The sequence below is a fragment of the Balaenoptera ricei genome, chromosome 16, assembly GCF_028023285.1.
Source record: "Balaenoptera ricei isolate mBalRic1 chromosome 16, mBalRic1.hap2, whole genome shotgun sequence".
Lineage (NCBI taxonomy): Eukaryota > Metazoa > Chordata > Mammalia > Artiodactyla > Balaenopteridae > Balaenoptera > Balaenoptera ricei.
In genome coordinates this window covers 27086401-27111547 of record NC_082654.1, presented here as the reverse complement: position 1 = coordinate 27111547, position 25147 = coordinate 27086401, and the positions used below count along the sequence as shown (strand labels likewise).

Sequence of the window (25147 nt, the reverse complement as noted above, 5' to 3'; positions counted from 1 at the left end):
AGTTAACATTGATGGTAAGTGTATTTTTCACATTCTTTTAACCTCTTGGTAAACATCATTTTAATGGCTGTATAGTATTCCATTCTTAGAATGTCCCATAGTCAACCAAGCCATTCTCCTATCCATCACTTTCAGGAGTTTCCAAATTTTCTATATTATAAGTAATGCTGTGATTCCCAGAAATGAAATTAGTGGGTCAAATGTTATGTACATTAATATAAGTTGCTTTTCTGAGAGATTAGTTTACTTAAAGTGTATGAGATTCTCCTCTCTTCACATCCCTTTCAGCATTGAGTAGGATCATTGAAAATCTTTGCCTCTTTAGTATGATTCTATTTACATACTTCAAAAACCAGGCAAAATCAATCATGGTGTTAAAAATTAGGACAGTGGGCTTCCCTGGTGGCACAGTGGTTGAGAATCTGCCTGCCAATGCAGGGGACACGGGTTCGAGCCCTGGTCTGGGAAGATCCCACATGCCGCAGAGCAACTAGGCCCGTGAGCCACAACTACTGAGCCTGCGCGTCTGGAGCCTGTGCTCCACAACAAGAGAGGTCGCGATAGTGAGAGGCCCGCGCACCGCGATGAGGAGTGGCCCCCACTTGCCGCAACTAGAGAAAGCCCTCGCACAGAAATGAAGACCCAACACAGCCAAAAATAAATTAATTAATTAATTAAAAAAAAAAATTAGGACAGCACTTACCCTTGCAGGGGAAAAATGATTGGGAAGGGTCATGAGGAAGACTTCAGGGTGCCGGTAATGTTCTACTTCTTGATCTCAGTGCTGGTTCAGTTTGTGTGTTTAGTTGGAGAAAATTCGTCAAGTTGTATTTTTATGATATGTGTACTTTTCTGTATGTTATACTTCAAAGCATAGTTTACCAAGCGCACCAAAAGCATAAGCAACAAAAGAAAAAATAGATAATTTGGACTTCATCAAAGTTTAAAACTTTTGTGCTTCAAAAGACACTCTCATAAAAGCAAAAAGACAACCCACAGAATGGGAGAAAACATTTGCAAACCATACATCTGATAAAAGACTTGCATCTACAATGTATAAATAACTCTTAAAACTCAATAAAAAATAATATGAAAAAGAAAATATATATAATTGAATCACTTTGCTGTACACTTGAAACTAACACAACATTGTACATTAACTATACCTCAAAAAAAAAAAAACAATAAAAAGACAATTAAAAAATGGGCAAAGGATCTGAAGAGACATTTTTCCAAAGAAGGTATACAAATGGCTAATAAAAGATGCTCAGTGGGGACTTCCCTGGTGGCACAGTGGTTAAGAATCCACCTGCCAATGCAGGGGACATGGGTTCAAGCTCTGGTCCAGGAAGATCCCACATGCCACGGAGCAGCTAAGTCCACGTGCCACAACTACTGAGCCTGCGCTCTAGAGCCTGCGAGCCACAACTACTGAGCCCGCGTGCCTAGAGCCCATGCTCCACAACAAGAGAAACCACCGCAATGAGAGGCCTGCACACCGCAACGAAGAGTAGCTCCTGATCACCGCAACTAGAGAAAGCCCTCGCACAGCAATGAAGACCCAATGCAGCCAAAAATAAAAATTAATTAATTAATTAAAAGAAAAGAGATGCTCAATGTCATTAGTCATCAGGGAAATGTAGATCAAAACCATGATGAGATACTACTTTGCACACTCCAAGATGACTATGATAAAAAAAAAAAAGACAGATGATAACAAGTGTTGGGGAGGATATAGAGAAATTAGAACCTTCATATATTGCTCATGGGACTGTAAAGTGGTGCAGTCACTTTGGAAAACAGTCTGGCAGTTGCTCTAAAGGTTAAACATAGAGTTACCATATGACCCAGCAATTCCACTTGTAAGATTTTAAATACCATAGAAGAAATCAGAAAGGAAAAGAGTGAATAATAAAAAAAGAAAAAAAATGAAGAGTGATCAAGTTTACTACATATAGACTAAATTTATAACTTTGGTATATGTGTGCGTAAATAAAAAGGTAGATCCTGACTCCCTACCCCCTACACCCACCAAAAAAAAAACGCAGGTGTGCAGGGAAATACATTTGCAGCAAATATGATGAGTTACAATCTTTTTGTACAATTAAGGTATACACCCAAGAGAAATCAAAATATGTATCTAATCAAATATGTGTACCTAAATGTTCATAGCAGCATTATTCATAGCAGATAGAAAATAGAAACAACCCAAATGTCCCTCAACTGATGAATGGATAAATAAGATGTAGTATATTCATACAATGGAAAATTATACTTGGCAATAAAAAGAAATGAAATACTGATACATGGGGCGACATGGATGAAATTTGAAAATATGCTAAGTGACAGAAGCTAGGCACAAAAGACCATATATTGTATGAATCCATTTATATGACATGTCTGGAATAGGCAAATTAATAAAGATATAAAGTAGTGGTGCAGTGGTTAAAACACCACACTCCCAATGCAGTGAGCCGGGGTTTGATCCCCAGTCAGGGAACTAGATCCCACATGATGCCGCAACTAAGAGTTCGCATGCCACAACTAAGAAGCCTGCGAGCCTCAACTAAGACCCGGCGCAACCAAATAAATAAACATTAAAAAAAAAAAAAAAGACGTAAAGTAGATTAGTAGTTGTCTGGGGCTGGGATAGCGGGGGAAAATGCTGCATGATTGCTGTTGGGTATGGGTTTTCGAAGTGATGAAAATGTTTTAAAATAGGTTTTGGAGATGTTTGCACAACACTTAAGAATATACTAAAAGCCATTGAACTGTACACTTTAAATGGGTGAATTGTATGGCGTGTAAATTATATCTCAATAAAGCTGTTACATATTTTTTTAATTTACTAAAAGAAATCTTTGTTTAATAGACAAAAAAGAGCCATATTATTATTTTTTAATTTTTTTTTAATTTATTTTATTTTATTTTTGGCTGCATTGGGTCTTCGTTGCTGTGCGGGCTTTCTCTAGTTGTGGTGAGCGGGGGCTACTCTTTGTTGCGGTGCTTGGGCTTCTCATTGCGGTGGCTTCTCTTGTTGCGGAGCACAGGCTCTAGATGCACAGGCTTCAGTAGTTGTGGCTCGTGGGTTCTAGAGCGTAGGCTCAGTAGTTGTGGTGCATGGGCTTAGCTGCTCTGCAGCATGTGCGATCTTCCCGGACCAGGGCTCGAACCCGTGTCCCCTGCATTGGCAGGCGGATTCTTAACCACTGTGTCACTAGGGAAGCCCAAGAGCCATATTATTTAAATATACATTCGATTACTATATTTCTGTGTGTTTTAGTCTTAGTGCTTCCTCCTCTGAAATTGTCCTTTACCCTTTCACCTAGTGAGGAGGCTCTTTATTAAACTTATTTTGCATTAATTAATTGTACAGAAAGATTGTTAACTCATCATATTTGCTGCAAATATATTTCCCAGCACACCTGCTTTTTTTTTTTTTTTTTTTTTGGCCGGTGTAAGGGGTAGAGAGTCAGGATCTACTTTTTTATTTACACACACATATACCAAAGTTATAAATTCAGTCTATATGTAGTAAAATTGATCACTCTTTTCATTTTTTTTCTTTTTTTATTATTCACTCTTTTCCTTTCTGATTTCTTCTATGGTATTTAAAACCTTACAAGTTTATCCTTTCCACACATACTTCTAGAAAGGTGATGAATAGTATTTCATCTTATTTTCATCTAATTTTATTTGCTTACATTTAATTCTTTAATCTTATACAATTTATTTTATGATAAGATAGGATCTTTTTGTTTTGGTTTTTTAAGTTGCTAGTAGTATGGACTTCTCGGCCCCGTACTTGGTCCCCCTTCTCTAGTTCTACACACCACGCTAAACCAATCTCACTTAAAAAAAAATATCTAACTAGGTCACTTCTCTGTTCAAAAACAGTTAGTGGCTTCCCACTCCCTATAAAATTAAGTCTAAACTTATCAGCTTGGGAATTCCCTGGCGGTCTAGTGGTTACGACTCCAAGCTTTCACTGCAGAGGGCCCGGGTTTGATCCCTGGTCGGGGAGCTAAGATCCCACAAGCCACGCAGTGCGGCCAAAAAAAATAAACAAACTTCTCAGCTTGTCATTCAAAACTCTCTACAATCTAGAAAGACTACAGAGGGCAGTTTTGCTGATTCCTTCTCTCCTATCCAGCAAAGTACCCACCATTCCTTCCCTTGACCATCCCATTTCAGTACGTTCCCTAAAGCTATCCCTCTACTTAGAATGTCTGTCGATCCTTGACAAAATTACCTGTCACAGGTCCACCTCTATTCCACAATCACAACCAATTTCACCTTCAGCAAGAAGTGTTCCCAGATCACTTTGGTCAAAACGAATTTCTCTCCCTGTTAAGTCTAAAACACTTCGCAGGTTTCTAATCCTGCTCCCTGATGTGTGCTTTTACTCAACATGTGGCTATGTCTGACTTTCCCCTGTTTGGGGAGTTTCAGGAGGGCAGGGACCAGGTCTTAACCATGACCTCCTTAGACCCTGCAGTGACAGTCCATTACATTTGGATGAAATTCAAAATCCTTGCTATCTTTGTGATCTTAGGCAAGTTGCTTGGCCTCTCTGGCACTTAGTTTCCTCCTATTAATGGGAGATAATAACAGTACCCACAACACAGAGCTGTGCTCAGCTTTCGATGAGATAATAATTGATATAAAGCATTTCTCACAATACCTGGTGCAGAATGAATGTTAACTGCTATTGTCATCATCGTTATTGACACCATGGCATTGTCCCATCTCGCCTCAGCCTCTCTCCTGCCACCACTTTCCCTTGCTCACCAGGCCCAGAACCCACTGGTGTTCTATTCTTCCAACACACTAAGCACTTCCCAGCATCAGGACCTATTTCCTCCCCATGAAATCTCCCTCCCCATGCTCGTCACCTGGTCGAGTCCTCCTAATCCTTCATGTCTCAGCTGATACATCACTCCCTTAGAGATGCCTTCTTTAACACACCAGTTTAAATTAGGTCTCTCTCTGGGACTTCCCTGGCAGTCCAGTGGTTAAGACTCTGCGCTTCCATTGCAGGGGGCATGGGTTTGATCCCTGGTTGGGGAACCAAGATCCCCGCATGCTGTGTGGCACAGCCAAAAAAAAAAAAAAAATAGGTCTCTATTATATATCTAACCTGCATTATTCAGTTATATATAAATTGTAATTGCATATATATGTAACTGTTTAATATCTATTTCCCCACCCAACTCTATAAGTCATGTTTTCTTATCTACTGTTCCATCTCCAGTTCCTGGCATGTTGTAGATGCTCACTAAATGTAGCTTGACTAGCTGAATGAATGAATAGACAGAGTACTTTATATAGCAGGTACTCAATAAATGTTTGGACTTTTTTTTTTCTTTTGGCTGCGTGGCTTGCGGGATCTTAGTTTCCTTGATCAGGGATAGAACCTGGACCCTTCACAGCGAAAGTGCTAAGTCCTAACCATTGGACCACCAGGGAATTCCCAGTAAATGTTTGAACTTTAATTCAAGTTAACCCTAGATCCTCTGCCATAGTAAACGCACTCAGACCTGGGCGTCAGAGGTGGGAACATGAGTTTGCAGAGATCACACCAAAATATAAAACCAAGAAAAACTCTGCACACGTAAAATAGGAGAAAGGAATAAAAATGTTCATAGGAAGGCTCTTCATGAGAGCAGAAACCATGATAGAAACAACCCAGATGTCCAGTGACAGGAGAATGAAGAACTGTGGTATAGTCACATATGGAATACTACACAGCCGTCAAAATGCATGAACTGCAGCAATATGAATCTTAGTAATATTAAGTAAAAATAATAAGCAGCCGAAAACTACATACAGCAGTATTCCTCTATAATAAGGTTAAAAAAAACTAAAAAAAAAAAAATTGGAAATACATAAAGCTAAAGCTAAGATAAACTTGTAAATAGAAAGAAGAATGGGGGATACCACGGGAGGAGGATGCATTTCAGTTACTGCCAAGGTCCTAGCTTTCATGTGATAAGTTCTTATGACAGTACTATAATTAAATAAATGTGTCCTGTGCATAGGGCAATGAAAAGACTGTGCCATGAAACAAGGGTATGATTAATCTAATTCTGTGCACCTGACATCCATTAAAGGCAAGGGAGAGAAATTATGCCTACTTCCTCCAGGTAGCCTTATTTGTTGGGGGAGAGGGGGAAAAGTTTCTTCCTTCCTAACCCTCTCTGGGACTTTTCTCTAGGGACTGTCTCAAGTTTCTCCTCCTCGAGAGGTGAGCTGGTGGCACAGAGGTGGGGCAGCAGGGAGAGGAGTAATCCAGGGTTTAGCTACTTCAGGAAAAGGGCTCTGGAATTGGTGGAGTAGGAACCTGGAGGTGGGTCAGCTTCCATTACCATTCAGCTCCCCCCATTCCCTAGGCTAAGAACTACAGGGTGTGTAGTCTGTCGTTCATTTCCTGTTCTTCACTGAAGACCTCCGGATGGAGTGGAAAGAAGCCTAAGAGGTGGGTCCTGAGAGAATGGGACTGTGGCCACATGGTAGAGTGCTGTAAGCATTCTGGGTACTGGGGAGCTGGGTCCAGTGGAGGCCAAAACCACCATCTTCAAAATTCAGTTTGGGGACTTCCCTGGTGACGCAGTGGTTAAGAATCCGCCTGCCAGTGCAGGCGACACGGGTTCGAGCCCTGGTCCGGGAAGATCCCACATGTCGCGGAGCAAATAAGCCCGTGCGCCACAACTACTGAGCCTGCACTCTAGAGCCCACGAGCCACAACTACTGAAGCAGGTGCGCCGAGAGCCCGTGCTCCGCAACAAGAGAAGCCACTGCAATGAGTAGCCCCCGCTCGCCTCAACTAGAGAAAGCCCGCACACAGCAACAAAGACCCAACGCAGCCAAAAATAAATCAATTAATTAAAAAAAAAAAAATTCAGTTTGGAACTAGGGGGCCGCTGACTCACAACTTTTTACACATTCCCTCTTTTCAGCCTGGCCCAGAACACGCCTGGGCCATCCTAAGCACCCCGTGCCCCTCATCTCCCAGTCTTCCCTGCCCTTTCCTTCTTCATCCTAACTATAACTCCTAATCCTGTACTCTCACCTCTACTTCCACCAATCCCCAAAATGAGACCCTACTTTGTGAAAAAAGGGACTGGGGGGAAGCTCTGGGAGGGCAGCTTCAAACTTTCCACCTTAGGGGAAGGGGCTTAAGGTCAGATTGAACTGGGCTGGGCTGGCTGGGCTGGCCTCTTACCTTTAAAAGGGGTTAGAGGTCAGGCTGGACTGGGCTACTGGTATAAAAGGGACTGGAGATTGTGCTGGACTAGACTAGCAGTCCTAAGAAAGGGGCTGGAGGGCTTCCCTCCTGGCGCAGTGGTTAAGAATCCGCCTGCTAATGCAGGGGACACGGGTTCAAGCCCTGGTCCAGGAAGATCCCACAGGCCACGGAGCAACTAAGCCCGTGTGCCGCAATTACTGAGCCTGAGCTCTAGAGCCCGAGAGCCACAACTACTGAAGCCCGTGCACCTAGAGCCCGTGCTCCGCAAGAAGAGAAGCCACCACAATGAGAAGCCCTCGCACCGCAATGAAGAGTAGCCCCTGCTCACAGCAACTAGAGAAAGCCCACATGCAGCAATGAAGACCCAATGCGGCCAAAAATAAATAAATAAAATAAATAAATTTTAAAAAAAAAAGAAAGGGGCTGGAGACCAGGCTGGATTGGACTGGGTTAGGAAACATGGGGAAGGAGCTGGGTTCAGGCTGAGCTGGGGGCCTGGGGATCAAGGCCTGGGCCTCTGCAGTGGGGCCCAGCCGGCATACACAGTTGGGCTGAAACAAGTTTTTCAGCATCATGCTGGGCCTGGGACTGGGCCCTCCCCTGCACCCGGAAACAGAGGACTTGAGGGCTTTGAAGGGCTTACTTCCCCCACCCCAGAAATTCCTCCTGAACAAGGGCCTTCCCCAGAGGGGCCACTGGGGCAAACAGGGAGGAGCCAGATCTGGGGCTTCAGAGGAAGTCACTGGCCACCAGGTTTCCTGAGTTCAAAAAGTGGGTTCCCCTGTCTCTCTGGCCCATTCCTTTCCCCCAAGCAGGGCAGAGTCCAGGCCTAGCAATCTACCTCTCCCGTTGACCACCACCTCCCTTTCAGAAACATACACACACACACAATGTGAACCTGCAAATGCTGAAACCCAGTCACATGCCCGCCCTGGCAGCCCCATAACCCAACACAATCGTACTGCCAAGCCATGCATTCAACAACACATCCTCATTTATGTACTTTTTGCTGCCAACTCACACCCAGTGGTCATGCTTCCTCTGCCTTGTTCAGCACCACATCCCTAGCACCTGGAATTGGGGCTGGCACCTGGAGAGGGCTCAATGAGTATTAGCTGAATGAATGAATCCACCAAGACATACATCATAAACAAATGCATATACAAGCCCACATGCCTATTAATACGTGTATACGTCCTTTACATAAACATATCCAAGCCCTCTCTGAGGTCAGAAATCACTACATACACAAGCTCACACTCAGGCAAAAAGGCCAGATGTACACCTAGCGCCAGACACAAACACACTGCAGATAGGTGTTACCTAGGACTTCCAGGGCGAATTAGTGGTCACAGCTGGCTGGTAAATGTCCTTCAGTCAGATCAGGCCTGCAGAGGGGTGGGAAATGTGTGTGTGTACAAATGCAGGCCTTGGAGTTCTGAGGTCCTGGAGCAACGAGGAGCTGGGCTGGCAGCAGGGCAGGGCCGAGGTAACTGCATGGACTGGAAAGGGGGTGGGGTGGGCCATGCAGTCCTTTCCTCTGGTTTCCTCCTGCTAGCTTGGGAGGTGGGGGCAGAGGTGCAGGTCTATGAGGCCTTACTTGAGATCCAGAGACCTTAGTGAGGGAACAGTCTGAGGCCTCAGATTCCCCTGTCTGGGATGAAAATGAGGGAGACTTGGAATTCCCTGGCGCTTTTACTGCCGTGGCCCGGGGTTCAATCCCTGGTCAGGGAACTAAGATCCTGAAAGATGCGCGGCACAACCAAAAAACAAAAAGAAAAAGAAAAGGAGGGAGACTGGGTAGGGGGTTTTGCGGGTGCTAATACCCCTCCCCAACCTACTGCAGTGTCTCCCTATCTTGCCAATCTTCTATAATAGTGGGGAAGGAGGGGGAATCGGGGAGAATAACTACCTGGAAAGGAGTCTGAAAAGTGCCCTATTCCTCCTACCATCTCTCTGTGGAGCTTCAGGCTGTCCCCTAGCAATAGTGCTTAAGCATCCTCCTCTCTCTGTGCCTCAGCCCAAAGTCAGCAAGGAGACAACCCCACTACTCTCCCGCTTCCCCACCCAGGGACCTAACACCAGAGGAGACTAGTTCAGATCTCAGCTGGTCTGGTAAGCTAGAGGCCAGGTAGGGGTAGGAATCTGACAAAAACAGGACTGAGTCTCCCAAGCATTCTAACCACCCAAAGCTCCTCCAATCCAAACCCCCTCCTAGGCAAGGACCCCTTCCTCCACCCCTCCCCCAACAGCCTAATCCAGGGCTATCTATCCCAGGAACCCAGCCTCCAGAGGACCACCACCTGTCTGGCAGCCCCATGACAGTTAGGGGTGAGGAACAATAGTCCTGGGAGGGGCTGGGAAGTCAACTTTTGAGGAATACAGAGCAGCCTGGGACACATCAAGAACACCACCAGAAGAGTGAGGGGAAATGTGAGATGGGAGTGAGGGGGAATTCACAAGCCCAATTCATGCCTCTTCCCCAATGACTGGTGTTAGGGACTGCAGGAAGGAGGGGGAAAAAGACTGCCTTGGACTGAGTCATTATAGGCATCAATGACCAACCAAGACACTCTCAAACCAAAAAGTCTCTTTATTGATCGGTACCATACATGACTCAAATGGCCCAAAAAAAAAAAAAGGCATTACAGCAGGCAGGGTGGGACATCCACCTTCCCTACCCCTTCCCTCAGCTCCTGACACAATATCCTTCCAAAAGTGGCAGCTGGAGTAGAGGAAACAGGATGTGGGGGACCCCAGAATCCAGAAGGAAGAGTGGGGAGAGAGGTGGTGCTAACACTTCTGGAACTGGCCACAGGAGAAGGCAGTGAAGCCACAGAGCTGGGCCCAGACTCATGGGACCCTGCTCTCGGCCTCACCCTGGGCCTGGAGCCTCCACATGTCCAATTGTGAAACAGAGCTGAGGATCCTGGCTGCCTCCCCTGTCCTTCTATGAAGAAGGGGAGAGAGGAGATATTGGGAAATGAAGAGCCTTTACTTCAGCTGGAGGACAAAAGCCTACTGCTCCCTGGTGGGCTCAGAGCTGGGGCACCCTCAGTGGCTTCTACCCATCCTTGAAGGGCAGGGGAGGACTAGATATGCAGTCTGAGGGGTTGGGGAAAGAGAGTACTGGAGAGTGGATGAACCCCTCCTCCACCCATGCCTGCCCAACTGAGACAAAACAAAAAACACAGTGACAAACAAGGCTGCTCCCTTCCCTCCACACTCCCTAAGGGAGGGAGCCTCCCCCTCCCCCCATCCAAGACAGCTGCTCTAGTGGAGGACTTGTAAAGAATATACACACCGTGGAGGGAGGGGGTTGGGGGCTGGGATAGAAGGAGTCACAAGCACTAGGAGGGCAGGCCAGAGTCCTAGAGGATGGGGAGACAGAGACAACAGCAGGGGGCTGTCACAAAAGTGAGGCCATCAATGGCGTCCTACCCTCATGGCATGCCTTCCCCAACTCCAGTCACCCCAGAGGAAAAGGGAAGAGAGATGGCAAAGTCTCCTTGGTCTGAAGCTCTCAAACTGTATAAAATGGTAATGCATACCCCCCTACCTCCACATGGGCCCTAAGCTCCCCATCTGCCAGGCGTAGGGAGGTAGCTGGACCTTTAATAAGGGGAAATAGGGGACATGAGTGATTTTTTTTTAAACTTACATTTTTAATAATATTATTTTTTAAAAAACTTGGAGCTGGGATAGGTGGCAGAAGGGAGGAGCCCAGAGCTTTACCCCTCTACTACCAGCCACCTAAGGGGAGGGTTTGGAGGAGGGGCATTCAACCAAGCCCCATAACTTTTAAGTCCCTAAGGGCTGTGGGCATAGACAACCCCAGGCTTGAAGAGGGTGGAGTCAGGAGGATGGAGGAACCCAGAACCTGGGGTGAGGATGGAGGCAAATGCCCTGGGAGGTGGTCAGGACATTTCTCAGAGGCTCAGGGCCCACACAGGCATCCACATGAGTACCCCCTTCCCCCAAAAGGCTCTGCAGAGGCCAGCCCCAGCCCAGGGCCACTGAGGGGCAAATCTTGGCACCTGCCCCCAGTGAGTCCAGTTCCTCCCTGAAGCGGGTGGATGAGGCTGCCCATCTTAGATGCTCAGTCTCTTCATTCTGTCTTCTGCTCCCTGGGGCTTCGAGGGGTGGGGCAGACAGGCAGAGCGCTGGGTGGCGGTGGCCGTGGCAAGGCCTTTACTGGGAGGCCTGTGACGTGGGGTTCTCCGATTTGCTCTCTTGGCTGGACGGAGGCTTGCTGTTCCAGGGGCTGTTGGCGCCCAGGGCAGGGGAGTTGTTAAAGCTGTCCTCGTCGTCAATGCCGTTGGCCGCGTCAAACTGGGTGTTCTCCAGCCGGGTGATGAGCCTCTCGTCCTCGTCCCCGAACTCCCCGCCCATCAGGGTGGGCTCCCCCACCACCATCACATCCTGAGAGTGGCGGAGGTCCCCAAACATAATCGGGGCAGGGGCTCGCCCAGCCCAGGGCAGCAGATACCCCCAGAGCCCCAACACCCACCCGGGAAACTCAACCCCACACCCCCCCACTCATACCCCAATTTAAAACCCCAACTCCTCTGATACCCTCCGCCCCTGGAATACTTCCCACTGAAGGACTGCAAAGCATCACAGCCTTTAACCTATATCCACTGGATTCTGGGAGAAGTCAGTCTACTCCTCTAGCTCCCTAGTCCATCTCTCCAAAATTTTAGGGGGCTCCTGAACTTCTGTCCAATGTAAGAGAGAGGGAGCAGATCAAAAACACCAGTGGGGAAATGTATGTGCGTGTGTATGTATTCTAGATTTGCACACATTCAAGTCTGTGTGTCCCTCTGTCAGTGTGTGTGTCTCTCTGGTGGTCTGTGTGCCCCTAAGCTGTCTGTCCTTTATGTCCATACGTTCCCATGGCTGTCTCCGTCCCTTGATGTCATACGTTGCTACGTCTGAGTCTGTGTGATCACAATCATGCATGTGACTGACAAGGACTGTCATCAGGGACAAGAGTCAGCCCACGATGGCAAAGTACACTCGGAAAAACTGTCTTTGTTTCTACGTCTGCTAGTGAGTTCAGGATGGGACAGGGTCAAGGGTCAGGGGCCAGCAGTGGGGCAGCCCAGAAGAGAGAAGAAAGCCGAGATGCTTACAGGTACCTGGCTGGAGAGGGCGAAGGTGCTGGCTGGGCTTTTCTTCTTGCTGTTGCTGTTGTTGGTGTTGCCGCCCCCCGAGCTCATGGTGCTGCCCCCTGACATCTTCCTTTTCCGCCGTTTGCTGGGCTGCTGCCGTGCAGGCTCCGCTGTGCCAGGGAAAGGAGACTCAGGTGGGGTAGGGCCCTGGGACCCTTATTCCCCATTCTGGCTCCTAAGGAGCCTGAGCCTACCCTGATCCCAATCTCGCAGACCCAGGAAAGAGGAAAGGGCTTTGTGAGGAGACAGCGATACAGCCTTGGGGAAGCAGCATCAGATACTGGTAAGAGCAGGTGCAGGTGCAAGGCACTCACCAGGGGGTGCTACCATGCGCTGCCACTTCTGGAAGAGGCAGGTCTTGAGACAGTCACGGGGGCTGAGGCTGTAGGTCTTGTGGCGGGACATGAGCTCCTGCATGGGCTCGAGTATCACACAGAGCTGGGGGGAGACCAGTTAGTGGCTTGTCAGGGGACAGACATGGAGTGGAGACCAAATGGGATGGGGCAGAAATTGGGTGACCAGGGACTCACTCGGAGGTAGTTGAGAGTGGAATTGGACAGCCCACACCGGGTGATGTTTTTGGAGAGCTGATCCAACATCTGGGGGTCCTGGGCCTAGAGGAGGAGAAAGGTAAGAATACTAGCACCTGGGTTGCATCTGCTCACCTGCCCTGTCATCTTAGCCTCGTGACACCCGAGAGAGAAGAGGGGCTACTATATAAAAACCCATTTTTCAGATGGATAAACTTCAACCCTGTGTCTAGGGCCACTGGCGGGTAATGGCAGACCTCGTTCCACCCTTCCCGCTGCCTGCCCTCAGCCTTGTGGCTTGGGTCCTGTGCACAACTCACATGCATGGCAAGGATGCTGCGGGGGATGAGCTCTCGGTGCTGTCGGATGCTGAAGTGCCACGTCTTTATCCGCATCATGTCGTCAAACATGAACTCCAGGTACAACCGGCCCTCCACACAAACCTGGAAACAAGCTTATCACAAGTCTGCCCACCTCCCCACATACCCAAAAGTATACCGGTTCCCCTGTTTCCTCATGATTCTCCCACTGCATACACTCCTGCCACCTGAACAGAAATCTGGGCACATAACTGACATGGACCATCTCCTCATATACCCACCACACTGGCCCTCACACACTCACATGCACACACACACACACACACACAGTAGAAACGCTTAATAGATTCTTGTCCTCTCCTCTTGTAGCTAGTGATACACTCGTTGGCCATAGCTCCATGAGGACAGGCTCTTGTTCACTGGTGTCTCCCTGCGGCCCAGAAAACTGTCATGTACAAACTCGATACATGTCTGCTGAATACTGCAGCATGCCTGCCCTCCCTGTGTATCTTGCCACTTCCCATTATGCCTCCCTGGGGAAAAGCCAAGTACATTTCTGGGAGCCAGAAGGGGAATCAAACCCAGGTACTTCAGTGTTCCACATCCAGCTGGGTGCTGACCTGGGTAAACATAGGTTTGCCATGCTGGGTCACCATGCTGCCCTGGTCACAGTCGAGGGAAACAAAGTTGCTGTGGAATGCCTCCTTGGGGTGCTTAAGTACATAGTAGAGCTCTGTAGCACCCCCCTCAAAGATGCTGCGGAAGTAGCGTGGGATCAGGGTCCGGCCAATGGCTGCAGAGATGGGACAAACTCTTCAGAACAGAAGGATCTCAAAAGTGGTCAGGCAGATACCACCCCTGCCAAGACAGATCCCCTGGGACAAATACCCACGCCCAGATCTTAGAAGGACACAGGAGATGTACGCTCTTACAGCAGCACTGGCAGGACCCCCAGAGGTCACTCACTATATCTCTTTGGTCCATCTTCCAGGCAGAAAGTGATGGTTAACATGGCATCATCCTCAAAGAACTCAGTTGTGAAAGCATCCCACCAGAGATTGTCACACTCCTAAGAAGCACAGGAAGGGGTGTGTGTGTCAGAAGACATGCCACAGGGGTGCCCAGATGGCCCTCTCCCTCCAAGCTCCTTTCCCCTGGCTATACCTCTGTCCAGTTTTGAAGCCGTTTGTTAAGCTCGAATATCCTGTAGTCAGTTTGGTTGCCATATGGTGTGTGCCTCCTGGGGGAAGTGAAGAAGGGAGATCAGTAGGAGCAGAGCCTCCCCACACCACCTCCGCCTTCACCCCTGTAATGGAAAGCATCAACCTCCCCACTGGGCTCCACTTACCCAATCCCAGGCTCCAGGTAGGTAGGCGGGTACATGGGAGTTGGGCTGTGTAAGGGAAGAGGCTATGAGAATGGGGGTGGAAGACAGGAATTATTGGGGGGTGTCACTCCCTCCCCTTTTCAGGCAGGATGCCATCTGGGGAAGGAACAGGAAGTGGACAAGAAACTCACCCCACATCCCGATCTAGCATGGTGCCGGGATGGAAGGGAGGAAAGGCGTTGCCGTTCGGAGGCTCCTTGGGCGAGTACAGCTTGAATGACTTTGAGGAACAACCTAGAAGGGAAAGAAAGAAGGGGTCTCCTGAGTCCCTCTTGGCAGTGCTCCTGGAAGTCTGCTAGACTGTATGCACAGGGACTGGTCTTCTGGAGCCCCCGAGTGCACTAGGGGAGGGAGACTACCCTAGGGAGCACCTATCCCAGCTTCTAAATCTGGCTCCAATCTTGTTTTATTAAGAAACTGGAAGTTCTCAGCCCTAATACCCAAGACCCCATTTCTTCATGTGGCTGAGCCCTGGATGACAGAATTGAACCTGGGAAGAAATGTCAATACCATAGGATAAATAAATATCTAAACATTAGAATCTAAAATTTTGATAAACTCCCTTTCCATCTACATTATTTTGTTTAATCACTATCACAACCTTGTGAGGTAGCAGAGTCGGGTGTAACATTCCCATTTTATAAATGAAGCAACTAAAAGTCCAAAGGGACTTATCAAGATCGTACAGCTACTAACTGGCAGAGTTAGGACTTGAGCCTAGTCTTCTGATTCCCATATCCTATAGTATTTCTACCCCTCTATTGCCCTCTGGAGACCAGGTTGGGGGAGGGTAAAGGGGGATTTTGCCAACTCCCTGCTCCTTCTCCACCCCCAGGGTCTCAGGAGGGCAGGGGATAGAAAGATAAAGGGGGGGGGGGAGTGTTTGCTGGGTGCCGACCACCAGATAACCAGTTGGGCCTTCTGCCTCTCCCACCAACGGCCACTCCCTTATCAGCCCAGCCCCTCACACACACACCCACCGTGGGTCTAGTATTGTCTCCAAACCAGAAACCCAAAGCCTCAACCCCTTTTCTCTCCTTAGACTTGCAGTGGGGGAGGGAGGTAGACGGGCCTCCAATGGATCCCACTCTAGTTACAAAAAGAAAATACGAAGCCCCAGGGAAGGAGCCTAGGTTTCAGAGGCTCAGTCTAGGAGGCAAATGGTAACTAGACAGGGTCTCTGCTTGTGTGTATCTGTGCATGTGCTCATGTGTCCCCTCTCCACCTCACTCAGAAGCACCACACAGTTCTACTCCTGCTCTACTATTACCTGACTGGAAGAAGTGTTACATTCATAGCTAGGTAAGGGCCAGGTACCCCCACAATGCCACTTTTCCCCTCCCCACCAGACAGGAGGAGAACGTGAAGCAGAGTCCTAGTCACAGCTGCTTCCTCATGTCCCCCAAACTTGACTGCATCTGGAAGGGTAGCTGTATCAGCTGTGTCTGAGCCCCCTCTCCAATTCAGATACAAAATCTGTTTTGTTCCTTGGGAGGAAGAGACAAAGGAAGACCCTGTGCCAACATGTACCATTTAATTCTCTCCCCTGGGTCCCCTCCTCACAATATGGGCCAAAGGAGGGTCCCAGAGAGGCCTACCCTCCACCGTCCCCGAAGGTGCCAAGACTCAGAGCCTGTGTGTACCTGCACACGCGTGTGCCTCATCCTGCCTAGCAGGCTTGCACCCTCAGCTCGCCCCAACATGCCTACCAAGGGCTGGAACCCAGCAGCCCCAGGCAGGATCAGGGTGCCTGCAACAGGCCCTTGCCCCATGCATGAGCTCTCACAGGCCACATCCACAGGCTCCCAGCACGACATACACAGCCTTCACATGCCAGTCAGGGCTGAATGAGGAGCATGTGTCTTCAGGAAAGAGACAGTCCCAACCAACCCCAAGTCCCCCAACTCCACAAACAGGTGGACAAGGCCATGTAGGAAGTCAAAGCTCACACTAGCAACCAGAAGCCAGGCCTGGGCAATGCACCCAGTAGTCTTGATTATTAGACCTGGCCCTCATCCCCTACCTAGGCCCTCCTTTCCCCAAAAGCATTACTGCCCCTGCCCCTCAGTTTCAGGGCCACTTGAAATGTATCAGCTCAAGACCCTAAAGAGAAGGGAGGCAAGACACCAGGGTTCCTCTCTAACTCTGAAAAAAGTTTCAGAGCTTCAATTTCTCACTTGAGAAATGACAGGCATTGCCTGGGGCTAGGTAACAGTACTGAGGAGCTAAAGCCCAAAGCTTTGGGACCTCTATTTACACGACCAGTGAATGGACACAAATAAACTCAGCATCTCTCCAGAGCCATAGCAACTCCCAGTAGCCCCAGCACAAGGGCTGGGGAGTGAGAAGAGAAGGGGAGGGAACATCACCCAGACCATCTGTCCCTGCTGCTGCCTGTCCCCAGCAGCAGGGGTAGAGGGAGCAACGTGGGGGTGGGGGTGAGGGGATGGATGTGTCATCCAGTCTTGGAGTCAGGCAGAGTCCCGTCTCCCACCTCTAGCAACCTGGGAGCCCTTAGGAAGGGGGAGGAGAGAGGAAGAGCCCTGAACTAGTAAAGTTTTCTCAGAATGGAAGCTGCATCCTGTGGCCTAGGGGGGCACCTCCAGCTGGGTATTTCCATGGTAACCAGCCTGACCCGAGGGCAGGCCCCCTCCCTTCGGGGGCTGACCAGAGGTCAGCAGGCCCGAGAGCCCTCTCCTCTATGAGCTGGGGCACCTCTCTCACAGCCAGCATACCAGGCCCGGGCCAGATGGAGGACCTTCCACCCACCCCCAACAGGCTTGCAGGGTGCCCAGACTTACTTACCTGGGAGAACTGAGGGGGCCAGGAGAGGTGCGGGGAGCGGCTGGGAGCCCAGAGGGGCCCTGGCAGGGGTGAGGCCTGAGGGGGGGCCAACTTCAGCCGCTCATGTCCCGAGTGGGACAGGCAGGCCTGGCTGGGAGTTCCACTCCGCGGGCTGCACAAAGACTCGCACGCACGGCCTCGGCCCGCCCCACGGCGGCCACAGCCCCGGGGGAAAGTTACAATGGCCACTGGGCTAGGGACCCGGGGCCAGGGGGCCGGCCTGGGGGGCGGGGGGCCGCGGGGAGTCCGGAGCCTTCTTTGTTTGCAAGGTTTCCCTCAACAATGGCTGCTCCGCTCTTTCCTCTCCTCCTCCTCCTCCTCTGCTCTCCCCGCCGCCGCCTCTGCCTCTGCCTCCAAGCAGCCCACCCGCCCTCTCCAGGCCAGCAGGCCCCTCCGCCGGGGGCACCAGCAGAGGCAGGGCCCGGCACTCACACTCACTCACACTCGCACACGCACAGACACACGCAGCGCCCGCCGGCTCCCTTCCTTTTCTCCCTTTCTCTCCCTCCCTCCCCGCTGGCTCTCTCCGAGCCTCTCTCAGAATGAGGCCCCAGGGCGGGCGGAGGGTGGAGCTGCCCCCACCGGCCCCGCCCCCTCCCTGCGTGGAAAGAGGAAGAGGGAGAGAGGGGAGGGAGGGAGCTTGAGAGAGGGAGGCAGGCAGGGAGGACTGCTGAGAAAAACAAAAGAGAGACAGAGACTAGGAGAGACAGGGGACTGGCCGGAGAGAGGGAGACAGAAGAGACTGGGTCTGGAGAGACCGGGATGGAGGGAAGGGCCGTGGGAGCCAGGAACTGGAATGCCGCTCCCAAGCCCCAAGCGGGGTGCTCAGGGGTGAGTTGGGGAGCCCAAGCCACAGGCAGGGATGGAGGAGGGCACTCTTCCTCTCTGGAGACTCCCAGTATCTTCTAACGGCCTCCCAAACATCCCCCAAATCTCTCTTCCTCTCCCTAGTGATCTCTCGGGTTGAAGGCTGGCCTGGGCAGCCACCCTTGGCTGGTGAAATCCCAGAGCAGCTGGGGGGAGGCTCCAGGGGGTTATTTTTGACAGAGACACACTCAGACTTCAGCCTGTAAACACTGATTGGAAGGAGGGGGACTCTCCAGGTTCCCTGCCCCCAACGCAGGTTAGTTCCAAATGCTGACTGCCTTTGCAGGAAGCCCCCTTCCCCCCACCCACCCATCACCACCACCACCACCACCACCGGAGGCACGTGGGTGCAAGGGAAAGGGGCTCTGTTAGAACTCAGGAAGGCAAACTTGCCCATCTGAGAGTCCCCAGAAGGGGTCTAGTCTGCTGCTGAATCCTCCCCCAAACCCTAGGAAAAAAAGGTATATGGTTACCAGGGTAGAAACCTGTTCTCCAATGCAAGGAGGGAAGCCCAAGAGAGGGAGTTTTTCTAAAACTTGGATAGTGGTCCAGGCCCTATACTACCTGGACAGAAACACACACACACACACTCACATGGGAAGTGGGGGACAGTAAGGACTTCCTCCTTCTTTGCAATTTGAGTCTCAGCTTTCTATTCCCGCCCCCCCAACCAGATTCACACACAGCCCCACAACAGGATGGCATACACACCAGCTGACTGTGCAATAATAATACTATTGCATCTGGCTCTGTGAACATCCTCCACACACAATTAACACAGCTCACTCTCACACAAATCTGTACCTGATACACACTTCAACTTGTGATATACCTCAAACCCCAAATAAACCCAAACCCAGGACACACACACATACACAGTGGGACCTGTGACGCACATGCCCCAAGCCCCAAGACACACCCCAAAACTCATTATACCTCCTGAACCTTTGACAGACTGCTACACACATACCCTGACCATTTGTTACCCAGGGACTAACCCCACCCTCTCTGAAATCTGCACACCATTCTCCATCATGGCCTGGCCATATGATACACCCTGGCTTTCATAAACCTATCGAAATCTATACTATTCAGCCAGAATGCCTATCATCATACTGCCTACCACCAGGACTTGAGATACTTGTCCTGACTCCCAAATTTACAGCCCAACTCTGGGAAAACTACATTCCTCCCCCACTGACAGGACAATTCCTGTCATTTGTTTTGTGCCTTTAAACTTTCCAAAGCGCATTCACAGGCAGTACCTCAAGAGATCCTAATAGCATCCAGGGCCTATTATCCTAACTTGCACAGATTACAGTGAGACAGGAGGGCCTGAGGCTGGAACCCTGGTTCTAACCCCACTCACACAAGCCCAGCCCTGGGGCACTGCAGCCGTTCCTACTGCCTGCCCCCTCCAAGGAATGGTCACTCCAGGCCCCAAATGACTATCTACTTGGGGAGGGGAGATGGTTGTGTGCTCTGGCTTCAGCGTCCAGTTCAGAGCTCAGAACCCCCACCCAGTCTGTCTCCTCAAATTTCAGGGAGAAGGGCCCCTAAATACCAAGATGTATCCAGACTCTGGCATATCATTCAAAACGGGCCCTCTCTTAGTTCCCCTTCTCCAGCAAGTCTGCTCCTCTCTCAGTTCGGACTTAATTCTCCCACTTGCACAGGGGCAGATGAGGTCCAACTAAAGAGAGCAACTCAGAGTTAGAAGGCTCTAAAATTGGTGGGGGGGGGGGGAGAAAGCAGGGAGCAGCAAAGACTGACAAAGGTGATGAGGGAGGGAAGAGCAAGAGCACCCCTCCTGGAGGTGGAAATTCTGAAGGGGAGCAACCCGCCCCAGCCCACAGGATAAGGTACCAGCACTGCCCCCTGCCCGGGCCCCTGGGGCTCCCTGACCCAGGCCTCCAGTGTGCCTGCCCCCCTTCCTTTGTCTGTGCCCGGCCTCCCGTTGGCCTGGCGCTCTGCCATCCTCCTCTCCTGGCTCCCAGCCGCCACCACTGCTGCCTCCTCCCCTCCCCCTACTCCTCCCTACCTTAACCCTTCTGAGCCACATGCTGCCCCAGACAGGCCCTGGCCCCCTCAGCAACCTGCCCTGCCCAGGATGATGTCCCTTAGCAGAGGTTCTCCCTGCTCCTGACCAAAGCCCCAGAAGCTACTACACACCCCAGGAGCACTATGGGAGCTAGATGTGTGTATGCGTGTGTATCTTGTAGTGTTTCCTTCTGCATGTGCATGTGTGTGGGTCTGCGTGTGCTCTGGCTTCCCTCAGTCACATGTGTGGGGCATGTGCTGTCTCTGCCGGGCTGGGGGAGGAGGAGCCGGGAGACAGCAGAGCACAAAGGAGAGACTCAGGCAGGCAGGCAGGCAGGCAGCAGGCAGGCAGCCTGCCAGGGCGCCTGGGCCCCCACCCCAGGGCTGCTCAGGTTGCGGGGGGTGGTCTTTAGGCCTGGACTGGACATGCTGCCACGGGGTCCCTGTGTTCAGCCATGTGCTCACACACATCCATGCAAGCCTGGTGCCCTCCCTTACCCCAAATCCTACCATTTCTCACCCCCAGGCCACTCTCATGCCCCTCCCCAAGTGGTTCTCCTTGAAGACTAACCTCCATCCATCCTCTGTGGCATCAATCCGTAAGACTTCCTCACATTCAGGAAAAAGATTCCCCACTCTCGGCCATCTTAGGCCCCCTCTCCCCCAACCAGATCACCAGACACAAAAAAGGAACATACCTTTTAGGGCACTGCCTTAAGTTGTCCCCCCTCACACATACAGGTCCTCTTCTGTCCCCATGCTGCTCCCAGAGAGACTGAGAGGGAAACTTTCTCCCTTCTCTTACAGGACTAGGCACCCTATCTCAACTTCAAGATCAACCTCCCATCTACCTCCAGCCTGACAACCCTTCCATACTCACCTCCTGCTCACTATTTGTAGGCACTAACAATCATATTTAAGACTCAGCCCTTTAGCTATGCTTATGTATGGTGATGGAGGATCAAGGCCATGGGATGGACTCAGAGAATGGATGGATCTGAACAGGGTACTCAGCATGGGGCAATTATAAAGAAAATACACAAACACACACACCAAGCTGGTAGGAGGAGGAATGATGGGGCCAGGCAGGATTCCAGCTTGGCAGGCTCTTCCCTCTCCTCCTCTCCCTGACCCTCTGCAGCAGGAGCCAGGGGTTCCCACACCTGGATATTCCAGGATTCTTAGGCTCTACTAGCCCTCCCTCTGGGCCCCATGCCCCTTAAACGTCAGCCTCAGCAGGCACTTTAAGTGTGTGCCCAGCCCAGCAGAGCTTTGGCCTGGGTCACATGATTTTCAAGGAGGCTTCCGCACTGGCAGCTTCCCTTGGGGATGTGTGTTGGGGGGAGGGGGGTTTCCAGTTGTGGGGTATGGGCCTCCCAGAGAACAGGGCATTTGGAGGGGCAAAGGATCCAAACCAGGCTAGATTCAGGAATACCTGACTTTCCAAAGAAAGCTAACTCCTGCCTGGGACAGGAGGGGGTCCTGCAGATAATTCAAGAACCCAGAGTCCTGGGGATGGATATAAACCGTGTTCTGAGGCCCTCTGAAGACCACCTCTCCAGTCACACGGCCCCTCTCCTTCTTCCTGGCAGCAGGAAAGAACTCAGACCCAGGCCTTCCTCCTCCCTAGTAAAGAACTCAGACCCAGGCTGTCACTGGCAAGAGCTGATGTGTTTTGGGGGAGGCAGGGATCTGAACCAAGTCTTCTCATTGGGGTCAAGCATCGCTCCCCTCAATTCAACTCTCACAAGTCACTCTTATTTCCTAGCTTGCCTGGGGCTGCCACATTCCCCCTCCCACTAGGGCGAAGATGCCAGACCCAAGGGGCCAATTATCTGCCCCCCCCCCCCGCCCCAGGAGGACCTCGTGTCCCTCAGGAGGACCAACCTTCCCTGGCAACAGGCAGGATAATCTGGAGGGGGGCAAGATGGCCCCCAATCAATCCCTCCCCCCAAACAGGGTCCTCAGAAACAGCCTGGAGGGAGGTGTCACAGAATAGGTAAGAGGGAATAGGCAGCAGGGAAGGGGGGGGCAACCCAAACCAGCCAATCACAACTGTATGATGACCTGAGGGGGGGGGGGGGTGTCAAAAGTCCAGACTCACTTCTGATTGGCTAACACCCTGGAATTCTGGGAATTTCAGCCCCCCCAAAACCCCTCCCTAAGTAGCCTCCCCCACCAAAAAACACACACAAGCTAACCCCAGCGCCCCTTACCCGTGCCTCTGGGCTGCTGCGCATTTACACGGTTGGGGAAAACCTTCCACCGACTGAGGCCCCACACACCCCTCAAGCCTCCGACTACAGCCATGCCATCGACGCCCCCCATACAAGTTCTCACCAAACAAGGGGTGAAGGATCGGCAGGGAGGGTTCGGGGAGGGGCCGGGCGGCCGCGCGCCCCACTCACCAGGACAGGCACAGCCCACTGACATCTTCACATCGCCCGCCGCTGAGGGCCCAGCCAAGTCACGGTGCCCGCCCCGCGCGGGGACAGGCCGGGCATGAGCCGCCGCCGCCGCCCGCGGCCCCCGCTGTCCTCGCCGCCGGCCCGGCCCGGCCTCGGCCCGGTGCGGGCGGCCCCTGGTTGCAGTGAGGGGCCTGTCAGGCACGGAGCAGACAGGAAGGAAGCCAGGCAGGAAGGCGAGCTGTCTCTGCGTGTGTGCGCGCGGGTGTGCGTCCGTAGAGTGTGTGTCTGTGTGTGCGCGTGTGCGTGTGCGTGTCTGTGCGCTCCCGCCGCCCTCCCCGCCGCCAACGCCGCCGCCGCCGCCGCTCGCCCCCTCTAGCTCTCGCGCTCCCTCTCGCTCTCGCTCTCCCTGTCGTAGGCGCTCGCTCACCAGCCCTAGTCGGGCTGGGCCGGGCTTTATTAATATGCTAATTGCCTGCTAGTGGGCGGGGAGAGCAGTGTCAAAGTGACCCGGGCGAGGGCGCAGCGGGCGGCGACTTGCGTGCGCCGCGCGGCGGCGGGCGGCGTGAGGCCGGCAACGCTCCGGGTTCGGCGTGCTTGTGACGCAGCTTTTAAAAAAGGAGACCGAGGCAGAGACCCGGGAGAGGGCGGGCGAGGGGAAGGGAGAGGAAGCGAAGCCTCACGCTGGGTGTCCGTCCTCCGGGCGCCGCTGGGTTAGGAGCTTAGAGGAGCCGAAGCGGGAGCCGGGACTGGGGGAGGCGGGGCCAGGGTGGGCTTTGAGATGTAGCTCTCTCTCCACCCCCGGCCGCGCTGTGGGAGGGAAACGCGACTGCCGACCCCCCCGCCCAGGCTCTTTGCTGAAACCCCAATCTGAATCTGGAGGCCCCTGGTTATGCGCTCCCACCCCAACGTGGGTGGGGAAAGCAGCGCTATCTTAATTCTAGTAGCAACCCCTGAATTCACCTCCCCCCTAAATTAATTACCCCTCCCTTGCCTGCTAAACCAGTTGGGACTGGACCTAAAAGGGTTAATTAGGTGAGGTCCCGGCCCTCCCTCGCTTAATTGCCTGGGATCTGTGTTTTGCTGGGAGAAGGGGGGGCAGCGAAATGACCGCCAGGTTGGTCTGGGGAGGGGGAATCCGTAAGGCTGTCCTTTACCCTCGCAGACTCTGACTCATCAGTCAAGATGCTCTTCTCCCTTCCCCCTTTCTCCATCCAGTCTCAGCCTCCCTCCCCCCGCCCCCCCAATCGCCTGGACGCTGCTTTCCTTTGAGGGCCTCTGAGACTGGGAAGAACAGGAAGCAAACCCCTCCAGTGCCCCCTACCCGCAGGGGCTGGGGCCTCAGTTGGAGGGGGTGGGGTGGAAGGGAGGATGATGCGGATGGTCAACGTAAGGAACACTCCTTCCCCAGGGAGGAGCTTCCCAACCTTAAGGCGCTCCTCAAGGATTCCCTAACCCAGCCCGGGTGGGGGGCAACATCTCCATCTCCATCCCTTCCCAATAGCCCAGCCTTAGTGCCTCATAAACAGGAAATACCTATTAGCTGGGAGGAGGGAGGGGAGGGGAGTGGTCTGGAAGAGAGAGTTGGCCCCCTCCTTTCTGGGGGGTCCCCAGCTGCTAGCTTCTCTTCTTTAAGCTTCAGGGTGGGCTCCAGGAGTAGATGCTGGGGACCTGGCCTGGTGTCCCCTTACTAGGGCGTCTGGCCCAGACTGGGTGGAGGGTACTCCTTCCCTTTGTTACTTAGGTGGGGATTGATTGTGAAGGTTCCCTCACCCCTGCCCAGAATCTGCACAGCTGGCTTGACTGGCTGGGGGAGGGTTACAGATGTGGAAGCTTAAGTGTTTATGAGACCCCTTAGCTTTTGCTGAGGGAGCAAGAAACGAAGGGCAGATGCAGAGTCTGGGAGTTGAAGAGAAGGCCTGCCCAGGGATGGGCATCCCCTCCCTTGTGCTCAGGAGAGGGTGGGGGAAGGGAACTGTAAGCACAGCCTCTCACTAACTCCAGCATTCCATCCACATTGTGGATTCCCCCACCCCTAGCTTTCCCTATCTCCACCCCCTGGGGGGCAAGGGAGGGCGAGATAGACGCCTGCAGAGGGATGTGACTGAAGCCATCCACACTTACCCAGTTATTTCCTTGGCAGCATCCCCTGCCTGTGTCCACTTCCTCCCCACATTCCCCAGGGCAGAGGTCAGCCCTACAGGGAGTAAAGGGAACCTAAAGCAACAGAAACTTAGCCTGGAATTTTGGATACCTCAGTTTGAATTCCAGCTTTGCCCCTCACTAGCAAATTACCTGGGACAACTGACTTCCCCATTCTGAACTCTAGCT

General features: G+C 51.9%; 1 protein-coding gene across 3 annotated transcripts; it reads right to left on the bottom strand.

Moving 5' to 3' along the window:
• Positions 1-9824: 9824 nt before the first annotated feature.
• LDB1 (LIM domain binding 1) lies at positions 9825-23240 on the bottom strand. 3 transcript variants are annotated; one of them, XM_059899255.1, is made up of 11 exons: positions 22820-23240; positions 14792-14894; positions 14622-14666; positions 14438-14513; positions 14240-14342; positions 13894-14066; positions 13274-13396; positions 12954-13037; positions 12738-12861; positions 12391-12533; positions 9825-11671 (listed from the first exon to the last, which is right to left on the bottom strand). In XM_059899255.1, exons 1-11 carry the CDS (start codon positions 22842-22844, stop codon positions 11441-11443), a joined length of 1230 nt encoding a protein of 409 aa, XP_059755238.1. In that variant the 5' UTR covers positions 22845-23240; the 3' UTR covers positions 9825-11440. The 3 variants fall into 3 exon arrangements, with proteins under 3 accessions (XP_059755238.1, XP_059755237.1, XP_059755239.1); XM_059899254.1 differs by having other exon boundaries at positions 12385-12533; positions 22820-23239; XM_059899256.1 differs by lacking the exon at positions 22820-23240 and adding an exon at positions 17466-17558 and having other exon boundaries at positions 12385-12533.
• Positions 23241-25147: the final 1907 nt, after the last annotated feature.